The following is a 23,706-nucleotide window of genomic DNA, read 5'->3' as shown; positions in this document are numbered from 1 at the left end:
GCAACACCAGCCTGAGGCTACTCGCTTGTCTCTAATTTCCCTCCTCTGACACGTCAGACATTCCTAATGCCATCTTTCTACCCCAAATTTCACACGAGTCTATCTACTTCACAAAGTCATGTGCACCTGGTTGCAGTTTAAACCTTCAAAACAATGTAATTAGGAATCTTCAAAAATTAAGAATTAGTACTTACTTAAAAAAAAAAAAAAAAAAGCAGTCCTTCAACAGTTGCTCCAGGAGGTTTTCTAGAATAACTTTTCTGAGCTGGCACTGAATGTGACAGCAGTTGAGAAATAAGCATAGACACTAAACCCAAGACATATAAAGTATAATATGACATTACCTCATTATCCTCGAGGTTGATCGCTTCCAAGAAGTCGTGACGCTCTAAGCCTTGGAGGCTACCGATCTGATTGTGGCTCAGATCCAAGATCTGCAGGACCCTTAGGTCATCCAAACCTGTGATCTTCTCAATCTGGTTATTGCTCTGAAATTGATAAAATACACTTAATGTCCTAAAGGGAAAAGTGTAATGACAAGTTTTCATCCTGGATACTGCCCCAAACCTCTTAAAATCAGTAAGACATTCTTGTCCCCCCTCCCATTCCCATCTTTCACCTCCCTAAACACATATACATACACCCCAGAAAGAAATCCCAGTCGTTCAGCTGGAAGACTCAGAACATAATATTTTCACTAGAGGTAAAGCAATCAATAGGAAAGACAAAAGCTGGGTAGTATAAGCTTTTGACATTGCTAACCTCAAGCTTAATGGCAGCATAGCTCCAAGCTTATCTTTAGAAATGTAAATTTAATGCAATTCTTTCATCACCATCACAGAAAACCACTTGAATACTGTAACTCCCACATACACTCTGTTTTCAGAAATATTCTGAATATAATCACCTCATATCATGAGGACTGTAGTAGTCTGGTACATGCCTCCACTTATTCATGCTCTTGTACAGTTTCCACCTCTTGAATCCAGGATAGACCTATGACCTGCCTTAACCAAAAGAATATGGCAGAAGTGTCCCGGTTCCAAATCTAAGACTTAGGAAGGTCTGGCAGCATCTCCTCTTGTGTCTTGGAGCCCTAAGCTGCCATGTAAGAACTCTAGCCACTCTGTTGGAGAGAATCTATGGAGAGGTCACCTGGAGAGGAGCCCTGAGACTAAACAGAGAGGAGAAACCCAGCCATTGCAGCATCCTGGCTGAGCCCAGCCCCCAGCCAATCTGCTAGCTGGACGTGGCAAGACCAGCAGAACCACCCAGCTGGGCCCAGCTCAGATTACAGAACTGCTAGCTAATAAATGGTTAACTAATAGAATTTCTCCATGCCACTACACTTGGGGTGGCATGTTCTACAACAATAGACACATAGAAAAAGTTCTTAAATAATTCACGCTTAAGCATCTTCTTAGACAATACCATGAAAGAGAGAAAGATATAAGACTTAAACACTGTTCTTTTTCCCAATACCCCTGTACCCATAACAACAATTTATAGTGATAACAATAATTTGTATTTTCTTTTTTTTTTTTTTTTTTTGCGGTACGCGGGCCTCTCACTGTTGTGGCCTCTCCCGTTGTGGAGCACAGGCTCCCGATGCGCAAGCTCAGTGGCCATGGCTCATGGGCCTAGACGCTCCAGGGCATGTGGGATATTCCCGGACCAGGGCACGAACCCGTGTCCCCTGCATCGGCAGGCGGACCCTCAACCACTGTGCCACCAGGGAAGCCCAATAATTTGTATTTTCTTGTACATTTCCCAACATTCTCAAAATTCCTTGGGTTCTTTAGCCTTTGAGGTATAAAACTATGCCACAGTAAAGTTAAACTTGAGAATCACAGTAAAGTGTAATTTTGAGGTTTCAATTAATGCCACATTATACCCATCCTTAAACTTCTTTTTTGGCCACACTGCGCACGCAAGATCCCAGGTCCCTGACCAGGGATCGAACCTGTTTCCCTGCAGTGGAAGTGTGCAGTCCTAACCACTGGACCACCACGGAATTCCCCCATCCTTAAACTTTTAAAACTTTTACTAAGCATTTTAGAACTAAAAAATTAAATTATAGTATTCTCTACCATCTATAATATTTTTCCTGGTACATGTTCCCAATGTATTTAATGGTAAGAGTTCATTTTCACTCAACTTTTCATAAGATTTCACTTCAATAATGAGCAGGGTTTATGTTCATTAGTATAATTCTATGGCTGTTTAAAATATATTAATAGAATATTGATAATCTATAAAACTGAATGATAGTACATGGGGGTTCATTAAACTATTCCTTTTATTTTTATATATGTCTGAAAAATTCCATAATAAGCAAAAATACTCATAACTCCATTTGCCTAAGTCAAATTTCCTACGGTTCAAAAAAGTTCTAGGAAGTGTAATAGAAAGGGGAAAGAAAAAAACTACAGTAAACTGAACATAATATCCTTATTAATTTAACTTATTGAAATAAGACCTCAATATCCTATTTAAAATATACCCACAGATCAAATTTATGTATAATACACCTCTTCCCCAAAGACCTTTGAAGTGCTGTACATGTGGAAGATGAACTGTAATTCTTCTTTAGAGCGTCCCTTATGGCTTCCAAAGTGGTAGATGCACAAGAGCAGATTGAGGCATAGAAAAGTTTTATTAGATAATCTATGGTCAAAAAAGAAAGCAGAACTGAGAAATATTACGAATCAGAATTTCCGAGTCCAAGTTATCTAGTAAAACCCTTTATCCAATGATGAAAAACTGATACATCTCTTCTCAAAGTGCACGTCTAGTGCCTGCATGAACAGTTCTTCTTGCTTGTTCTATCATGATTAGCAGGGAAAAGGGGGTCTTTAGAGAGAAACTAAAATGAAATGAGAAATATTCTCAATCTCCCAAGTTGGGAGGGAAAAAGAAAATGGCTTTTACTAAGACAAAATGATTTTTGAAGTTTGGAATGTATTGTCCTTACTTGCTAAAGGAGGTGGTTGACAGAGCAGACCATAAGTGAACCACATTTCCCCCTAATATTTATGGTAAAAGTTGATGGAAGAGGGACTCCCCTGTTGGCACAGTGGTTAAGAATCTGCCTGCCAATGCAGGGGACATGGGTTCGAGCCCTGGACCAGGAAGATCCCACATGCCGTGGAGCAACTAAGCCCGTGTGCCTCAACTACTGAGCCTGTGCTCTAGAGGCCGCAAGCCACAACTACTGAGCCTGTGTGCCACAACTACTGAAGCCTGCGTGCCTAGAGCCCTCTTGTTGCTTTGCAACAAGCGAAGCCACCACAATGAGAAGCCCGTGCACCGCAACTAGAGAAAGCCTGCACGCAGCCACGAAGACCCAACACAGCCAAAAATAAATACATTTATTAAAAAAAAAAAAGTTGATGGAAGAGAATTAACAATTGGTTTGTATAGTGAATTGTTCTTTTTTCTCTAAATTGTAAAGTGAATTACTTTCAGTAGTAAACCAATTGGATTACTGATACCACAAATCTTTTAAAAAGTATTAAAAACTGATGAAACAAATGAGTATCATTTTATTTTATGAATTTTATTAATATATGGAAAAGAAAACCTTATTCTCAAGAAGTTTAAGGAAAATGAATGATGGCATATTCTGTATTTTCTAGTTCATCTTGGGTGAGGAGGGTGGGGGTTGGGAACAATCCACCTAATCTACCTGGAGGAAAAATAAGTCTTTTATGCCTCTTCTAAAAGCTACTTGAGATGAAATTATCAACACAGATTATTTATTTAGTTATTGAAACAAAGTCTTAGGATGAAAGTGCTATGTGATGTCATTCTTAATAATCAGTTCAATTCTCATTCCCTTAAGCACACCCCCAATCTCTTTCCACATATCATGCTCCACTTAACGTTAATGGGAATGCCAATGCAAAAAGATATGTAAATAAAAGGATAAAGTTCTAAGAAGCTGCAAATTGAATAGAATATCCTGCCAATAATCCTTCAAATTATCATAATTTTAAAATGTGACTTTCTTTTATAATTTTTAAATTTGCAATTCAGCCTACCAAATTCATTTTCATTTATGCTTTGCTTACATGGCTTAGTGGACAGAAAACAGAAAAACTCAGGGAAATTATTAAACCTTTCCATGCTTCATTTCCAACCTCAGTACTGGGAACCAGTACTTTACCCTCACCTAACTTATTGTAAGAAGTGAAGGTTCTTGAAAAAGCACTTCAGGCTTAACACATAGCTAACCTTCAGCTGTCTGTGGTTAATAAGACAGGAATTGTACATTGTATATGTCAAAAATTTGCAGATAACCCAAGATGTCATTTCAAACAACAATGTTCAACACTCACCTGTGGGATAGTTCACGTAAGAAATTAATAAGCTACTAGCCTCACGGCTTAAAATCCCCGCTGTCCACCTCATGACAGATATAATAAAGAACCCCAAAGCCATCCAAGGGTAAGAAGTGAGAAGGAGAAGGAAAGGAAAAAGAAAGAATCCTAGACAATCTACAAACTATATAATCACCCCAAAATTAATGAGCTAGACTGTTATTTCAAAAATAGTGTATATATCTTTGGAACAACTATGATCCTGCTGATTTTAAAATAAATTGTCTGTATTTTCATTCAGTCAGAGTCACACTGTCATACAGCTTAAGAAGCATGCTCTTTATGGGAAAAACATTAAAAATTTTAACTTCTTGATGGGAATTGTTCATTTATTCTCAGCACTAATTCTGGTTTTCTAGAATGGGAAACTGGCACATAGTGATATAAAAGGACTGCCAAATTCAGTGCCCAGTGGTTCATTTGAGAGCAATGAAGTTTTAACTGCAATAAATATTATGATTAAATATGTTTAAATGTTATTTCATCAGTAAGACATTAAAATATATTCTATTTTTTAACATCTTTAGTGGAGTACAATTGCTTTACAATGGTGTGTTAGTTTCTGCTTTATAAAAGTGAATCAGCTATACGTATACATATAGCCCCACATCTCCTCCCTCTTGTGTCTCCCTGCCACCCTCCCTATCCCAGTCCCCTAGGTGGTCACAATAAAGCACCGAGCTGATCTCCCTGTGCTAAGCGGCTGCTTCCCACTAGCTATCTATTTTACATTTGGTAGTGTATATAAGTCCATGCCACTCCCTCACTTCGTCCCAGCCTATCTACCCACGCCCCACGTCCTCAAGTCCATTCTCTATGTCTGCGTCTTTATTGCTGTCCTGCCCCTAGGTTCTGCAGAACCATTTTTTTTTTTTTAGATTCCATGTATATGTGTTAGCATACAGTATTTGTTTTTCTCTTTCTCACTTACTTCACTCTGCATAACAGACTCTAGGTCCATCCACCACACTACAAATAACTCAATTTCGTTTCTTTCTATGGCTGAGTAATATTGCATTGTATGTATGTGTCACATCTTCTTTATCCATTCATCTATCGATGGACACTTAGGTTGCTTCCATGTCCTGGCTATTGTAAATAGAGATGCAATGAACATTGTGGTACATGACTCTTGCTGAATTATGGTTTTCTCAGTGCATACACCCAGTAGTGGGATTTCTGGGTCATAGGGTAGTTCTATTTTGAGTTTTTTAAGGGAACGCCATACTGCTCTCCATAGTGGCTGTATCAATTTACATTCCCACCAACAATGCAAGAGGGTTCCCTTTTCTCCACACCCTTTCCAGCATTTATTGTTTGTAGATTTTTTGATGATGGCCATTCTAACTGGTGTGAGGTGATACCTCACTGTAGTTTTGATTTGCATTTCTCTAATGATTAGTGATGTTGAGCATCCTTTCATGTGTTTGTTGGCAATCTGTATATCTTCTTTGGAGAAATGTTTATTTAGGTCTTCTGCCCATTTTTGGATTGGGTTCTTCATTTTTTTGATATTGAGCTGCATGAGCTGCTTGTAAATTTTGGAGATTAATCCTTTGCCGGTTGCTTCACTTGCAAATATTTTCTCCCATTCTGAGGGTTGTCTTTTTGTCTTGTTTATATGTTTTCCTTTGCTGTGCAAAAGCTTTTAAGTTTCATTAGGTCCCATTTGTTTGTTTTTGTTTTTATTTCCATTTCTCTAGGAGGTGGCTCAAAAAGGATCTTGCTTTGACTTATGTCATAGAGTGTTCTGCCTGTGTTTTCATCTAAGAGTTTTATAGTGCCTGGCCTTACATTAAGGTCTTTAATCCATTTTGAGTTTATTTTTGTGTATAGTGTTGGTGTTAGGGAGTGTTCTAATTTCATTCTTTCACATGTAGCTGTCCAGTTTTCCCAGCAACACTTACTGAAGAGGCTGTCTTTTCCCCATTGTATATTCTTGCCTCCTTTACCAAAGATAAGGTGGTCATATGTGCACAGGTTTATCTCTGGGCTTTCTATCCTGTTCCATTGATCTATATTTCTGTTTTTGTGTCAGTACCATACTGTCTTGATTACTGTAGCTTTGTAGTATAGTCTGTAGGCAGGGAGCGTGATTCCTCCAGCTCCGTTTTTCGTTCTCAAGATTGCTTTGGCTATTCGGGGTCTTTTATGTTTCCATACAAATTGTGAAATTTTTTGTTCTCGTTCTGTGTAAAATGCCATTTGTAGTTTGATAGGGGATTGTACTGAATCTGTAGATTGCTTTGGGTAGTAAAGTCATTTTCACAATGTTGATTCTTCCAATCCAAGAACATGGTATATCTCTCCATCTGTTTGTATCATCTTTAATTTCTTTCATCAGTGTCTTATAGTTTTCTGCATACAGGTCTTTTGTCTCCTTAGGTAGGTTTATTCCTAGGTATTTTATTCTTTTTGTTGCAATGGTAAATGGCAGTGTTTCCTTAATTTCTCTTTCAGATTTTTCATCATTGGTATATAGGAATGCAAGAGATTTCTGTGCATTAATTTTGTGTCCTGCTACTTTACCAAATTCATTGATTAGCTCTAGTAGTTTTCTGGTAGCGTCTTTAGGATTCTCTATGTATAGTATCATGTCATCTGCAAACAGTGACAGCTTTACTTCGTCTTTTCCAATTTAGATTGCTTTTATTTCTTTTTCTTTTCTGATTGCTGCGGCTAAAACTTCCAAAACGTATGTTGAGTAATAGTGGTGAGAGTGGGCAACCTTGTTTTGTTCCTGATCTTAGTGGAAATGGTTTCAGTTTTTCACCATTGAGAATGATGTTGGCTGTGGGTTTGTCATATATGGGCTTTATTATGTTGAGGTTAAGTTCCCTCTATGCCTACTTTCTGCAGGGTTTTTATCATAAATTTGTGAATTTTGTCGAAAGCTTTTTCTGCATCTATTGAGATGATCGTATAGTTTTTATCCTTCAATTTGTTAATATGGTGTATCACATTGATTGATTTGTATATGTTGAAGAATCCTTGCATTCCTGGGATAAACTCCATTTGATCATGGTGTATGATCCTTTTAATGTGCTGTTGGATTCTGTTTGCTAGTATTTTGTTGAGGATTTTTGCATCTATGTTCATCAGTGATATTGGCCTGTAGTTTTCTTTCTTTGTGACATCCTTGCCTGGTTTTGGTATCAAGGTGATGGTGGCCTCATAGAATGAGTTTGGGAGTGTTCCTCCCTCTGCTATATTTTGGAAGAGTTTGAGAAGGATAGGTGTTAGCTCTTCTCTAATGCTTGATAGAATTCACCTGTGAAGCCATCTGGTCCTGGGCTTTTGTTTGTTGGAAGATTTTTAATCACAGTCTCAATTGCAGGGCTTCTGACTGGTCTGTTTATATTTTCTATTTCTTCTTGGTTCAGTCTCAGAAGGTTGTGCTTTTCTAAGAATTTGTCCATTTCTTCCAGGTTGTCCATTTTATTGGCATATAGTTGCTTGTACTAATCTCTCATGATCCTTTGTATTTCTGCAGCGTCAGTTTTTACTTCTCCTTTTTCATTTCTAATTCTGTTGATATGAGTCTTCTCCTTTTTTTTCTTGATGAGTCTGGCTAATGGTTTATCAATTTTGTTTATCTTCTCAAAGACCCAGCTTTTAGTTTTATTGATATTTGCTACTGTTTCCTTCATTTGTTTTTCATTTTTTTCTGATGTGATCTTTATGATTTCTCTCCTTCTGCTAACTTTGGGGTTTTTTTGTTCTTTCTCTAATTGCTTTAGGTGTAAGGTTAGGTTGTTTATTTGAGATGTTTCTTGTTTCTTGAGGTTGGATTGTATTGGTATAAACTTCCCTCTTAGAACTGCTTTTGCTGCATCCCATGGGTTTTCGGACATCATGTTTTCATTGTCATTTGTTTCTAGGTATTTTTTAATTTCCTCTTTGATTTCTTCAGTGATCTCTTGGTTATTATAAAAATATTCTTAATAGTTGCTAAAAGTATGCCTTCCTTTCTCAGTGTTAAAGTCAATCTTTTTTTTTTTTTTTTTTTTTTGCGGTACACGGGCCTCCCACCATTGTGGCCTCCGCTGTTGCAGAGCACAGGCTCTGGACGTGCAGGCTCAGCGGCCATGGCTCACGGGCCCGGCCGCTCCGCGGCATGTGGGATCTTCCTGGACTGGGGCACGAACCCGTGTCCCCTGCATCGGCAGGCAGACTCTCAACCACTGCACCACCAGGGAAGCCCAAAGTCAATCTTTTAAAAAATGAAATTTGTGTACCACATTAGGAAATCATTTTACTTTAGCATGAATTATTCATCACACACACACACGCGCGCACACACACACACACACAGCCACCCCAGATATGGAAAGGAGCAAACAGAACTAAAGACAATGACATTTCATGAAGGAATTAGCTCTTTATAAAACTGAAAAATCGTAACTATCATTAATATATTTGCTAAGACATTAACTAGTACTTCTATAAAGAATAACACTTTTTTTAGACTCACCAGACAAAGTATTTTGATCGGTAACATTCCTAAGCCATTAATGGTTGTGATCTTGTTCTTGGCCAAACTAAGGTGGGTAAGACTGCTACACAGCTCTAGTCCGTTGATTTCAGCTATCTCATTGCCTATACACGACTGTGTTTAAGGAAAATGGTATTAGAAACATTTGGAAGAAAAAATGAATTAGTGTCAAATCATCATTAGAAAAATCAGGCAACAGCATAAATAAAAAAGTACTCTATGCTAATATAGGATGAATGCTATATCTTAAAATGATATTTTTTTCATATAGAAGCTAATAGTGCACCAGGTAAAATTAGTTTGTTTTTTTTTAAAGGCATAGCTTTTGAGTGTGCTCAGTTGCCTTTGTGTTCATATGTGACTCATTTAATCAGTGAGGAAAAACACTTCAGAGTGGTCCAATGCTGCCACCTTGGCAGTGCTTTTTCCTTGGTTCCTTAATGGTCTCCATGAGAAACGCTTGTACTTTTCCACAGGCAGAACTGAATCCAGGGTTGCCCTGGAGAACACATGCACTTTATCATCCCCATAACCAGGGAAACAGCCCGGGAGGTGTCATCTGCAGAAAATGGGTGATACTGAAAGGAATAGCCTTTTCTTCTATCTGTATTGGCTTCTCTTCTCTTTATAATAAATGAGGCCTAAACTCAGCCTTCTTTTCCTCATCTGTTGATTTTCTATTTATTTTAAAATTTAACTCTTACGTTTTGTTCTCCATCCTTATAGTCACCTAAAAGTGCAAACTCAAAGTCACCAATTCTACTTACCTCACTCTGTCCTCAATCTTTCTGGCAAATTTCTAGGATTTAATATCACTTCTCCACCCAAGCTCAGTTTTCCCTCCCAAGTAGCGTAAAATATTACCATTTTCTCAGCCACTTGTAATCTTCAGGGCGTCCAATCATCACCAAAACCTGGCATTTTTGCTTTAAAACATTTCTTCAAATATGTCCTCCCTTTGCATTCACCCCTCTGCCAACTTAATTCAGCTTTAGCACCAATGGATACCCCTAACATCCATTTCTTCCTGCCCTCAAGTCACCTTACACACTGTAGTCAGGTTAATTTTTTTCAAAATATTGACTGGATATCATGCTTCAATTAAAAAATTCTCACAGGACAAATTCCAAATTCTTCACTCTGGCATTTAAGGCCCTTTACTTTAAGCAAAACCTATTTATCGAATTTCATCCCCATAATAATCCAGTGAGAATGCTCCAATTCTGCCAGGTCAATCTTCTCAATAGTTCTGGAATATACCCCTTGACTTTCTTAATTTTTTTAAATACTGCTTTCCTACTTATTTCTAAACCCTACCCATTCTTCAGGACTTAATTTGAAATTCCACTTTTTAAAGTTTTTTCTCTTTTTTAACATTTGCATTAAACCAACATCTTAAGTATTTCTTTTTGACAACCTCATTTCCCTACTTCTATTAGTTTTTAATTACATAAGTAAATACAGGTGACAGATTGGGAGAATATATTCACAACATATATAGTATACAAAGAATTACTATCTAGAAAACATAAAGAATGACAATAACCCAATAGAAAATGGGGTAAGAATATATCCAGGAAATTCCCAGAAGAGCAAATCCTAGTGGCTAACATAATAAACATATGAAAAGACACTCTGCTTCACCTGTAGTAGGGAGAAAGCAAATTAAGATGCTATCCTTTGCCTACTAGTTTGGCAAACATTTTCAAGCTTTTGAAGAACAGATTCTTTCATACTACTGGGTGAGAGGGTTCATTATGGTATAGCCTCTCTGGAGTGAATATTATAATGGTAAATATCAGATCAATTCCAATTCTTGGTATCAGCTCAAGACAAACTCTTTCTTCCTCAAAGCCTTTTCTGGTCAACTTCTAACACCCCACCTATAGAGATTAATCACAGAATCAACAAATTTTTGGGGGGGGAAAGGAAGGGACTGTAAGTATCACAGAAACATACATTTTGCCTCACAATTATTTGCAGTTATCCTAACTCTACTACTTACTAGTTATGTGATGTAATTTCTCTCTGCTCAGATTTTTCATCTGTAAAATGGAGACAACATCAGGCTGCCGTGAAGGCCAAAAGTTACATCATGAGAAAAAATTTAGAAAATGTATGTGAGTGAGTTGTACAAGTACCTCACAATTATAAGGCATTGTTATCGTTACTAAATTACAAGCACATGAGCCCAAGGAATCACATCCTCTGCCTCTTGGCCAGCAGCACAAAAAGGAGGATTCAGGCCAGGACTGATTCTGAAAGAACAAAGCCAGAGACAGAGTTTAATTAAGAAACTAAAAGCAATGATGAGAAAATATTGCCAAATGAACCAGAAATTCCTTGATTTTCCTCACTGGTTCCAGATTCAATCCTTGGGCTGAGGCATAGCTTGGCTTGTTGTCAACATGCATTTCAAAACCACTTTCATAAAGCTTCCTGCCAGACTAGCTCTACAAATAGACACTTATGCTCACAAACATGATTCTTCTTTCTGCTTCCATTTTCTTTGGGCTATTTAAACAATCACTCTATAGATGAAATAAAATATCCTCAGTGTAGCAATCTTTGGTAAGAAAAATTAAGCACGGAAAACTTCAAATGGCCATTTGTCTTAATCTAGCAGAGGAAGCAACAGTCTTTAAGTCCTATTTCAGGAGCACTAGTGTCTTGGTAGCTCAGCTTCAACAGAAACGAAGATACTCTGAATTATGACAGAGAGTAAAACAAATGCTTGTGGGTGGCTGAGTCAGGAAGCACTCCCATGGGAAGCAGGCAAGGATTAGAAAACTAGAAAACAGGAATCTGGACACTGTCAAGAGATAATGGGAACTGAAAAGGAAAGCCTGTTGACTGTGTATACAGTAATTTTCCAAGACATTAGAGGCCGTTCCCTTGGTGCATCCAGCTTACTCTCTAGCTTTGACTAGTAGGGCAAGTCATGTTTTATGAAATTAGTATTGCAAGGGCCAAAAGGAGGAGGAATACAGATGCCCCCCTGCAGTCATGGCCATGGCTTCTGCAGCTGCCACTGCCATCGCGCACAGCACTGGGGCAAAGGGTAAGGAGCTGACTGAACATCTCTGCTGAGAAATAGGTTCATTTCACCAAAACTGTCTCCTATTTCCCAACTCTTCACTCTCCTTTAAATTTCAAGGAATTTTAGGCACTATAAATTAACAGGTGACCCTTGACAAACAGGTCTGAAATGTATGGGTCCACTTATACATGGATTTTTTTTTCACTAAATACATACTACAGTGGTATACCATCTGTAGAGGTTGGTTGAATCCACTGGTGCACAACCGTGGATACAAAGGGCTTACTGAAAAGTTATGTGTGGCTATCCGATTGCTCTGGGATCGGTCCCCTAACCCCCACCATTATTCAAGGGTCAACCGCAATCAAGTTCGTAAGAGTACTTTTCACAGTGGCGCAACGGCTTTCCCTGCTAATTACTCCCACGGTCACATCATATGTGACTGCCAGCAATGCCAACAGTCAATATGAAGGACTGGTCCATCCAGAGCTCTAAGTTCAGGAATACCTTTATCTCTCCAATCTCCCATTTTCTTAAGAACTTTCATGAAATGCTACTTGCCCTTCCTCCTAACATTATTCTTTCATGTTCTTTCATAAGTCTTGGGACTTTCCGATAAGAAGAAATATAATTAGATAAGCCACTAAACTATTACAATGAATTAGCTTATTGAGTTAATCCTCTTAGGTATAGTTTAATTTTAAAAGGCTACTATCAGGAGAAAGAGACTCAAAGAATACAAGATCATCATACTGCATTCCAGCTCTAAAATTTTATGATTCTATGAATAAATCTTTTACAGTGGAATGTTAGATCCTCATGGAAACTGAGTGAAGGAATCCAAAGGCACATAAGCATAACTTTACAGCTAGGGAAAACCCCAACAATATATTTTTACATTTGGGCGATGCTGTCAGCAGTTCACAGTGCTTGACATGAATTATTCACTAGTCAGCATTTGCTCTTATTCATTTGTCTACAACCGTAAAATATGGGCCGGGTGTACAGAAAACAGTTACTAAGAAATAAATAGGAAATCCATCACAATTCTCTTAGTGGAAAGAACCACAATGATGACTTTAATCAAAACTAATCCTGAAGGATCTATATCACCTTACCAGTGAAAAATGTTCTTCACTATGGGAGTGAATATCTTTAAGAAATGAAACATGCATACACTTCAAATGGCTATGTGATAAAAGTAGTAATTATTCAATGAATTGCAACATGAGAAGAACAATGGAATGCAGAAGACTAGTCTCAGCTCAACCATTTGCCAAATAATATCGGACGTTTCCCTGAGTCTCAGGCTCCTCTCCCATAAAATAACAGCACTAGATGATCCCTAAAGTCCTGTCTGGATTTAAAATTTCAATAAATCACTTTTTAAAAACTTCATGATTCTATAATCATGGAATAAATTCCAATGATCAATTAATATTTATAGGTAAAGAATAAACTGCATCCTTTCTTAAGACTAAATAAATAGACTAATCCTCAGCAAAATTTATCATCTTTCAATTTGGGGTGATTATCAATTAATCATCAGTTGCCCACCTACAGAAGGAAAAAATAGCATAATAAGATTAACTTAAAAAGTTGATATTTTATAACTAAAAATTCATTCTAAGGTATTAACATAATCTACTACAACCACATTGCCAGCACTACTAGCTTGATTAACTGATTTGTTTTTCATTTTAAATAACTGCTTTTAATATTGATAATTATACTTCTCTTTTAATTTTATTTTAAACAAAAGTGCAATTTTTTTTTCCTCAAATAGAAAACACAGATGCTCACAAAGGAAAGCTTGAATAAATACAAAAAGTTTAAAGAAAGGTAACAGCCAAATTTCTAAAGCATTTAAAAAAGGACAAATGGAATGGCAGCAGATGAGAAAAGCATGACATTCAAGATATAACAGACAGGACTGATTAGCTTAGAGCTGTGGATCTCAAAGTGTGGTCCTCAGACCAGCAATGCCAGCATCATCCTGGAACTTGTTAGATATGCAAGTTCTCAGGTACCACCCCAGACCTACTTCACCAAAAGCTCTGGAGGGTGGGGACCAGAAATAGGTGTTTTAACAAGCCCTCCAGGGAATTCTGATAGAGCTGGACTTTGACATTTGGTAACTAACTGTTTTCAAGGAAATTAATTTCTAAGTTTCAAATTTAAAAAAATGTTAATGAAGACAGGCACATCATTGGCCATACATGGCCTGCTTTTATTAACTTTTAAAACTCTGATGAATATTCTTGAAACCACCACCATTCCCAGCCCAAGAAGTAGAACATTAGCAGTAAGTTACATCTACCTCTGCACACCTCTCCTGTCACGTCTTGACGGCTCCCTCTCAGAGATAACCCCTAGGCTGAATTGCCTATTTCTTATTCCCTTTCCCCTTTGGTTTTATACCTAAATTATATTTGGTTTGGAATTCCCTGGTGGTGCAGTGGTGAAGAATCCGCCTGCCAGTGCCGGGGACACGGATTCGATCCCTGGTCCGGGAAGATCCCACATACCACGGAGCAACTAAGCCTGCGTGCCACAACTACTGAGCCTGTGCTCTAGAGCCCACGAGCCACAACTACTGAGCCCACACACCGCAACTACTGAAGCCGGCACGCCTAGAGCCCGTGCTCCACAACAAGAGAAGCCACCGCAATGAGAAGCCCGCACACCGCAAGAAAGAGTAACCCCCGCTCGCCGCAACTAGAGAAAGCCCGCGTGCAGCAATGAAGACCCAACGCAGCCAAAAATTAAAAACATTTTTTAACTAAAATTTTTTTTTAATTTTAAAAAATTAAAAAAAATTATATTTGGTTTTATTAACAGTCAACTTTACTGGTGCATGGAGATATATACAGTTCATTCATTTTCACGACTATATATATGATAATGCTATTGTATCAGTATACCATAATTTATTTATGCTCTCTTATCAAGGAATATTTGGGCTATTTCCAATTTTTGCTATTACAAGCCTCCAGGTACACGTATGCTAAACTTCCTGTATATAGGAATGAAAGTGCTAGATCATAGAAAATGTGGATGTTCAACTTTACAAGATTGCACAAAATTGTTTTCCAAAGTGGTTGAACTAGTTTCACACCCATAAGGAAGAAAAATAGAGATCCTCTTGACCTATGTGTTCTCCAACACATGGTATTTTTAGATTTCTTACATTCTGTCAACTGAATGGATATGATATAGTATATCGTGAGCTTGACTTGCATTTCTCTGAATACAAATGAGGTTGACATGTCTTCATATGTTTGTTAGCCTTTCTGATTCATTTTCTATGAAATTATATTTACACATCTCCCATCTTCATATCCAGGAACATGCTATATTTCCCTTTAATTAGGTCTTTAATACCCTTCAATAAAGTTTTATTATGTTCCCCCGACAGGTCTTATTCATCTTTAATAAGATAAATATTCTTGTAAATGGCGTTTCAAGGTTGTGTTTTCTAGTTGCTTGTTTGTGGTGCAGAGTAATGCAATCGATTTCTGTTTATTGAAGTCATATCCAACTACCTTGTTGAACTCTCAAAACTCTATTATTTCTAGTAGTTTATTGCAAGTTCTTTTTTATATTCTGTAGACAATCATATCATTTGCAAGAAATGACTTTTTCGGGCTTCCCTGGTGGCGCAGTGGTTGAGAGTCCGCCTGCCGATGCAGGGGACATGGGTTCGTGCCCCGGTCTGGGAGGATCCCACATGCCGTGGAGCGGCTGGGCCTGTGAGCCATGGCCGCTGGGCCTGCGCGTCCGGAGCCTGTGCTCCGCAAGGGAAGAGGCCACAACAGTGAGAGGCCTGCCTACCGCGAAAAAAAAAAAAAAAAAGAAATGACTTTTTCTCCTTATCAATCTTTATACTTTGCTTTCATTTCTTTCTCTTATGATGCTGAGTAAGACCTCTTAAACAATGATGGTTAGAAGTGGCAAAGGCGGTTATCTTGTCTTGTATCCTTGATTTTAAAGAGTGCTTAGAACATGTCCCCAGTTAGGATAAAGTTTGTTTCAAATATTTTTGTTGACATTCTTATCAAGTTGAGGAAATTCCCTATTACTAGTTTACTAAGAGTTTTTATTGTGAATGAAGAATGGATTCTATTAAATTTTTTGCATCTATTGAGCTTCTATATCTATTTATCATATGATTTATTTCCCTTAATCTGTTCATGTCATTAATGACATTTTAAATTTTTCTAAAGTTAAACTATCCTTACATTCATGAGATAAACCTAACTCGGTCATGGTATATTATCTTTTTCATATACTGTCAGATTCAGTTTGCTAATGTTTTGTTTAGGATTTTTACATCTATATCATAAGTGAAATAAGCCTGTCATTTTCTTTTCTCTTACTGTTCCTTGTCTGGTTTGGGTAACAAAGTAACCTCATTAAAATGAATTGTGAATATGCCTTCTATTTTAAATCTTTGAAAGAATTTGTTCATTTTTGAAAGGTTTGTTCTTGAAAGTTGGGGGGTTTTGTATGCAGATTTTTAATTTAATTGATTTTAATTTGTAATGAACTAGTTTTATAGTTGTAGGACTACTCAGGGTTTCTATCTCCAAGTCAGTGCTTTGGTGTATAACATTTTTCTAGGGATTTATCCATTTCACCTAAGTTTTTAAATGTTCTGGCATTAAAAAGTTGTTTAGAAATTCTTTATCTCAAAGCTTTTAAGTCTTTTCAAAACTCTAATTACATAATTATACACAATATGATATGCCTGAACAGAACAAAAGAAAGAGGCATAGTTAGTACTGTTAAAAATTAGCCTACTCTCTTTTCAAAACTGTAAGCTATCTAAGAAGTAGTTTATGAAGGGGAGCTAGTTCTGGGTATTTGTCTTCGCATTTTTAAAAACAAAGATGAGGAATTGTGCCACGGTATTTACATTCTAATTATGTGTCTATGTTCTGAATTCCAATCGGTTCTGATGTAATAAAACTTTTTACACTTTGGAGATAAGACTCCATTGTTACATCTAAAGTCAAGTTTAAAAAACCCTGATTCCTTCCTCCGTTGACATTTACAAAGTCACAACAGTTCAGCTTTTTACATGGAAAGATAAATTTATGTAGAAATTAGACTTTCATGATAGAAATGTTTTAAAATGCATCCTCCATTTTCAGTCCAAAATACTGTGGAGTTGTTTTCTCTGGCAATTCCATGCTTGCACATAGAGTATTTTCTGGGAGACAGAACTCCAGACTTTTGTGTCACCATTCTGACTCAGGGTACTGAAGAATAGAAGGAGCTCTGGATGCTCAATCCCTTTTGTCTGGTTGGAGTTTAGGGGGGCAGCTGACGTCTAGACCAGTGCTCCTCAAGCTTTAGTATGAACTCACATCACCTGGGGGTCTTGTTAAAAATGCAGATTCTGATTTCAGAGGTCTGGGGTAGCAACCAAGAGTCTGCATTTCTAAAAAGTTCCAGGCAATGCTGACACTGCTGGTGGTCCCTGGGGAGCATTCTTCTAGATGGCCTGAGATGAGTAGATATCTGAGCCAGATAGCTTCTGGGCCGTCAGACTCTATCTCTTTCCAAATGTAATATATGCAACAGTCAAGCAGAAAGTGCAGGTTCTATGCACGGGTGCCGCTAATGTGTACTACTTTTAGTTTGTCATCAAAACATTTCATTTTGATCATTTTCTCATTCGGCTACGTTCAGGAAAACTTGCTCATTTCAAGAGCACCCTCTAAATGTCCACTAATTGCTCATTTTCACACACAACTTCTAAAGAGAGTGATGTGATGCTTTAAGCTTTCCATCATATACAAATAAAGCGTTTTTCCTACAAAATATGTCTTCAAGGAAACGTACTTTCTGTTCTCCCCACATCTCGAGAGCCTCATTACTAGTGTGTACTAGCTGCTTCCACATCCCTGGAATGAGGCACCCGAGGGCAATCAATTCATTCTCCACTCTGCCCTGAAAAATCCTCAGGGGGGTAGAAAGATACTGAGAAAGAGAAGGCGCTGCTCCCTTATCACCCAGAGAACACTGGTCTCTAGGGTAAGGAAGAGATTCAAGCTCATTAAACTCACAGATGCCCAGTCAACCCCTTAGGGTCCAGAAGCTGGAGTGTGTCTATGTTAAGGTAGGTGCTCTGTTTGCACAGGAGCCTGGTTCATGCAACAGATATGTTCTTGAAGTTGGCTGCAAATCAAAAATTGTTGGTTTTACGTTTTTAAAATTTTTATGAAAGCATCATTTGAGATACACTAGAGAGGACTGCTAGTTAAAGGGAGCTTAGTGTGAATTCTTTTTTTTTTTTTTTTTTTTTTTTTTTGCGGTACGCGGGCCTCTCACTGTTGTGGCCTCTCCCGTTGCGGAGCACAAGCTCCGGATGCGCAGGCTCAGCGGCCATGGCTCACTGGCCTAGCCGCTCCGCGGCATGTGGGATCTTCCCGGACCGGGGCACGAACTCGTGTCCCCTGCATCGGCAGGCGGACTCCCAACCACTGCGCCACCAGGGAAGCCCAGTGTGAATTCTTTTGTAAAATAAATAATCACTAATTTTGGCCGTATCTGGATTTTCTGATACTGAATTTACATAAAATAGGGCCCCAGTTTAAGCAAATTTGAAGAAAGGAGTTGGGTAAAACAGAACTTCTTATCTGGTTCTAGAATTAAAAATAAGCCTATGTTTATCAGAAGAATGACTGTCTTCTTAGCTTTTCAGGTGTAAGATGTTCTTGGCAAGCTCTGATTTGCACTCTTACTCCTTGGTCAGTAAAATATCATTTTGTGAATATCAATTCTTAACCGTTTAAATGAGTCACACATCTCTAGTAAATTGCCTATTCAGCACTATTCCAGGTCATCCAGTACACATGTATTAATGGGCCTCTTAATCAAACTTTCCCCTTTAATCATTCAAAGGATACTGTCCAAAATTAGTTTCGTGAGAGACTCATATGCCGACAAATCACACATTTCCGAAATTTGGTTGTAGGAAAAATCCACCTTCTGATAAGAGAAAGAGAGCAGGATGTTATACTTTATTTCTCATTCATCTTAACCACACAATTACTTGCACAACAAGAATGTATGTTCTGATGAGGGGTTACAATTCATAGTTGAAAATACACGCAGGCTAACGTACTTCCTTTGTGTTTAATCGTTTCCTAGCTGGGACCCTCGTCTGCCCATTTTGAGAGGTACTAAGGGGGAGACCCTTCCCCATGGCTGGCGCGGACAGCTGCGCAACAGAAACGCTTTCTGTTTCTTCAGTCACTCTCCCCATTTTCAGCACTTATTTTAAACTTTCTTGATCTTCCTTCAGAGCTTACCTCAGTTTCACCCTTACTAACCACCATGTCTTCACTTTCACTGACGCCCAATAGCCTGTGTTCATTTAGTTTATATGCACACCTTGCTTCCTGCTTCTTTGCCTTCTCTGTTTCTGGCTCAATTTACTCTCCTGTGTCACCCCCTAAAGGCTAGAAAAGTCTTTCTTATTCATCCCTCAGGCCATACCTCATCCACTCAGCACCCTTTCTCAAACTTGACTATCTTAGGAAAGCATTTTCAACAATATTCGTTGTTCCTACTCAAAAATATGAGAAAGAAAAACAACATTAAATAACTTTGTTTAATTATTCACCTACTGGCAAAAGATTAAAAAAATTTTTTTAAACACTGCATCAATGTGCTAGGCACATGGTAAGCATTTTCTGGAAAACTATCAAGCAATTATAAAATAAGTACTATTATTATCTTCTTGTGCCCTTTAAAACAGTAATTTTACCTCCCCCCACCCATGCACTAAGATTATTTTTATCAATGTATTAAATACTTTAAATACTAAAAACTTTAAATACTGGACACTAAAAAAAACTTTGAAAACAGCTCAAGTGGCAAGTGTAGAAAATTGGTTAAGTTGATTACAATACAGCAACAAGACTGCATAGTAAGTAAAATACAAGTATGTGAATCATGTGAAGAAATAGAAATGTGCAAACAAAATCCTGTTAAAAAAATCAGAAACAAAATTTTATGCATATACAAATTGCAACTATGTAAAATGCATTCCATGACTTAATTAAAAAGTCAGTTTGGCATGATAAAATGAAATTTCTTATTCACTTTTTTCTTCTATATAATAATGATGGGCTAGAAATAAACTTATAATTATCTAGGTTTACTTATAGCTGACATTTTTCCATCAACACCTTTCATTCTTGTGCCACAGCTTGTGTGTGCTCATGATACCTATCTAACTACACACCTGTTGGGACTATATGCCAATACTGTGCCCTCCATGCACTTATGATACTGGGCTTGTTGAGAGACCTTAAAAGGGTTATTGCCCTGACTCTCACTGGGAGTTCCACTGGAACCCAGAGCTTGTAAGAAGTGCCCATCAATCAAACGAACCTTCTTCACCTACTAAGAGAAAAATCATTCTAGGAAATACAAAAAGGGTACAAGTATAAGCTCCTGCTCTTTGGGACATGTATGCTTTCTTTGGTTGGTGGCACAAGGCACATAGATAATAAATGAAACATAAGCAGAACTTTCCGAGAGGGTGAGATATTATACACAAGCGTGATTTACTGGAAAAATGGGCTTTGGGTCTCAGACATGGGGTTCAATGCCAGCCCTGTGACCTCCCAGCAAAGGTTAAGTAAGTTATTTAACCTTTCTGTGCTTCTGCACACTCATCTGTAAAATGGGACCATCCCAGCTGCCTCACAGTTCTATTGGGAGGATTTAGTAAGATCCTGCATTGAAAACATTGGAAGGCCTCAATCATTCCCCTCCCAGGTTCACAAAGGGTTCACTTAGGGTTCACATAGGGTTCAAGTACCTCATCAGGGGCACGCTGGCACTTTGCAAGCACTTTCCTAAAGTTACCAATACACTTGCTCTTAATTCTCTAGGACCTTAAACATTGAGGTATCTGCCATAACGATGGAAACACATCATTATACATTTGTCCAAACCCACAGAACGTACAACACCAAGAGTGAATCCTAATGTAAACTGTGGACTTCAGATGATTATGATGTGTCAGTGTAGGTTTGAGTGTAACAAATGTCCCACTCTGGTGGGGGATGTTGATAATGGGGAGGCTGTGCATTTGTGGGGGCAGGAGATATATGGGAAATCTCTCAATTTTATATGGAAAATATGGGAATATATGAGATATATGGGAAATATGAGATATATGGGAAATCTCCTCAATTTTGGGAATATATGGGAAATCTCCTCAATTTTACTATGAACCTAAAACTGCTCTAAAAAAAAAAAGATGGGGTACCTGATTTGTTTTTGTTTACTTGTGCAGTCTTTTGGGGAGGGGGTGAGGCCAGGTTGTGAATGAAAGAAACTCCAGGCAAGTTTTTCCCAAGGAAACGGGTCACGCTCTTGCCATGGCTGATTTCACTGGGGCTTAGGGCAAGGCAGAAGGGGACAGCAAAGGAGGGAGGATCAAGACAGCTCTGCAAGAACAATTCCTGATGACCTGGAGACCACAAGGCCCCATACTAAGGACAAATAGGCACCTTGTGTGGCTTTTCTGGATAAAGGAATGTCACCACAGCAATAACTGTAATTTCAAAGGGAAAAAACTCACTACTGATAAAAATGTAGCAATGTGAAATAACAGAAGAAAAATTAAGAAAGCTGTCTCACTGACAGTATGGAGGATGTCAGATTCTTGATTTCAAAGACTCATATTTGTGCAAGCTCCAGCACAATACGTTGGATCTACATTAATTTGGCTTGTAAACAAAATTAAATAGGTAATAAAAGGAAATCATTGATGTTCACTCCTTAAAACAACTTTTTAATGAAATATTTGAGTCCACTAGAAAAATACTCATCCCAAGCTGTGGCAATGGTTCCCAAATTTGTCAGCACATTAGAGTCACCTGGGCAGGGTCTTTTAGAAATTCCCACACCCAGGCCTTACTCTGGACCACTTGAACCAGAATATCTGGCAGTGGGATCCAGGCATCAGTAGTCTTTAAAACTCTCCAGGTGATTCCACTGTGCAGAAAATCGGAGTACTATTAATCTATGACCTCTCTGCTTACGTGTGGTCCATGGACCAGCAGCAATGGCTCATCAGGAAGGCTGTTAGAAAGCAGAGCCTAAGGCCCACCTCAAACCTACTGGATCAGAATCTCATTTTCACAAGAACGCCACATGACCTACACACACATTAAAGTATGAGACTCAGTGCTCCACAGCAGAGTAAGCTGCTCCATCAACCACCATTCACAGAGTTTCATTCTGCCTCAGAAATGCAACAGCAAGTGCAGAGAAGCAAGAATGAAGATCTGAAATCACTGCTTTCTAAACAAAAGTAAAGGTTGGATCAATAAAGAAGGCAAAATTTAAGCCCCCAGGAAATTTTTACAGAATTTTCAGGTATAAAATTGTTCTGCTATAATAAAAATACACAAACAATAACTAGTATTTAAATGAAGCAGAGAAAAGGGAAAGAAGTTAGTTCATTGGTTTGGACATTAGGTTTTAGCAAAGCTTCCGAAAAAGATAATCTCTTGAAAGACCATCTCCCTTTTCTAAAATAAATGATACACAAATCCTTCTCCTTTTTTATTTCATTTCTCCTCTGTCTTATTCTCTCTGAATTCTCTTTTAGTGCTGTTTTGCTCGTTAATGTATTTCACAAACCAGTTAACACATGTAATTAGTGTATTAATAAAATCTACCTTGAGATTTTTGGGTGGCTTGAAATTGAAGAATGTCGTCAGTTTATTCTGAGAAGCATTAAGTTCTAGAAGATAAGGCATACAGCTCACACAAGACAAATCTGGGGGGTAAAATGAATAAAGAATAAGGTAAGTCAATAAAATAAAACTTAGACAAAGTCATTAAAAACAGCATACACTATATCAGAACATTTTAAAACTATACCAGTTGCAAGCACATCTTAATTATTCCAGATGAGTGAAATGAATAAAAATAGGAATATGCAAAACACACACACACACACACACACACACACACACACACACACAGCGTAGAAAATGCACCATGAGCCCACAATTTAACCTTCTTCTCCAGGGCCCCCCACTGGTCCCATCCCCATCCTCCATCACAACCAGGAAAGAAATGACCGAGGCTTCCTTATGGCCCAGCTCACTCTCCCCTGAGGTGCTAACAGTCAATGCTTCAAAAACGCCAGCCTTGGGGGAGACCTGCAAGATGGTGGAGGAGTTAGACGCAGAGATCACCTTCCTCCTGACAAATACATCAGAAACACATCTACAGAACACCTACTGAACGCTGGCAGAAGACCTCAGACCTCCCAAAAGGCAAGAAACTCCCCACGTACCTGGGTAGGGCAAAAGAAAAAAGAAAAAAACAGAGACAAAAGAAAAGGGACCGGACCTGCACCAGTGGGAGGGAGCTGGGAAGGAGGAAAGGTTTCCACACACTAGAAGCCCCTTCGCGGGCGGAGACGGAGGGTGTGGTGGGGGGGAGCTTCGGAGCCACCGAGGAGAGCGCAGCAATAGGGGTGCAGAGGGCAAAGCGGAGGATTCCCACACAGAGGATCGGTGCCGACCGGCACACAGCCCGAGAGGCTTGTCTGCTCACCCACCGGGGTGGGCGGGGCTGGGAACTGAGGCTCGGGCTTCGGTTGGATAGTAGGGAGAGGACTGGGGTTAGGGGTGTGAACACAGCCTGAAGGGGTTAGTGCGCCACGGCTGGCCGGGAGGGAGTCCGGGAAAAGGTCTGGAGCTGCCGAAGAGGCAAGAGACTTTTTCTTCCCTCTTTGTTTC

The 23,706-nt window shown here is 38.6% G+C and overlaps 1 protein-coding gene across 3 annotated transcripts in view; it reads right to left on the bottom strand.

Moving 5' to 3' along the window:
- The window catches only part of LRGUK (leucine rich repeats and guanylate kinase domain containing), a 119,741-nt gene that overhangs the window by 76,395 nt on the left and 19,640 nt on the right, over window positions 1-23,706 (bottom strand). For 2 of the 3 annotated variants that reach the window (XM_081244857.1, XM_081244858.1), the window contains exons 4-7: window positions 22,633-22,733; window positions 18,835-18,916; window positions 8,857-8,981; window positions 345-488 (exon numbers count right to left, since the gene is read on the bottom strand). In XM_081244857.1, the coding sequence (XP_081100983.1) occupies window positions 345-488; window positions 8,857-8,981; window positions 18,835-18,916; window positions 22,633-22,733 (452 nt within the window). The remainder of the gene's footprint in view (window positions 1-344; window positions 489-8,856; window positions 8,982-18,834; window positions 18,917-22,632; window positions 22,734-23,706) is intronic. The other variant, XM_081244859.1, reaches the window with a different exon arrangement.

Source organism: Mesoplodon bidens, assembly GCF_964165515.1.
Source record: "Mesoplodon bidens genome assembly, chromosome: 9".
Lineage (NCBI taxonomy): Eukaryota > Metazoa > Chordata > Mammalia > Artiodactyla > Ziphiidae > Mesoplodon > Mesoplodon bidens.
This window is presented reverse-complemented; position numbering and strand designations above follow the sequence as displayed.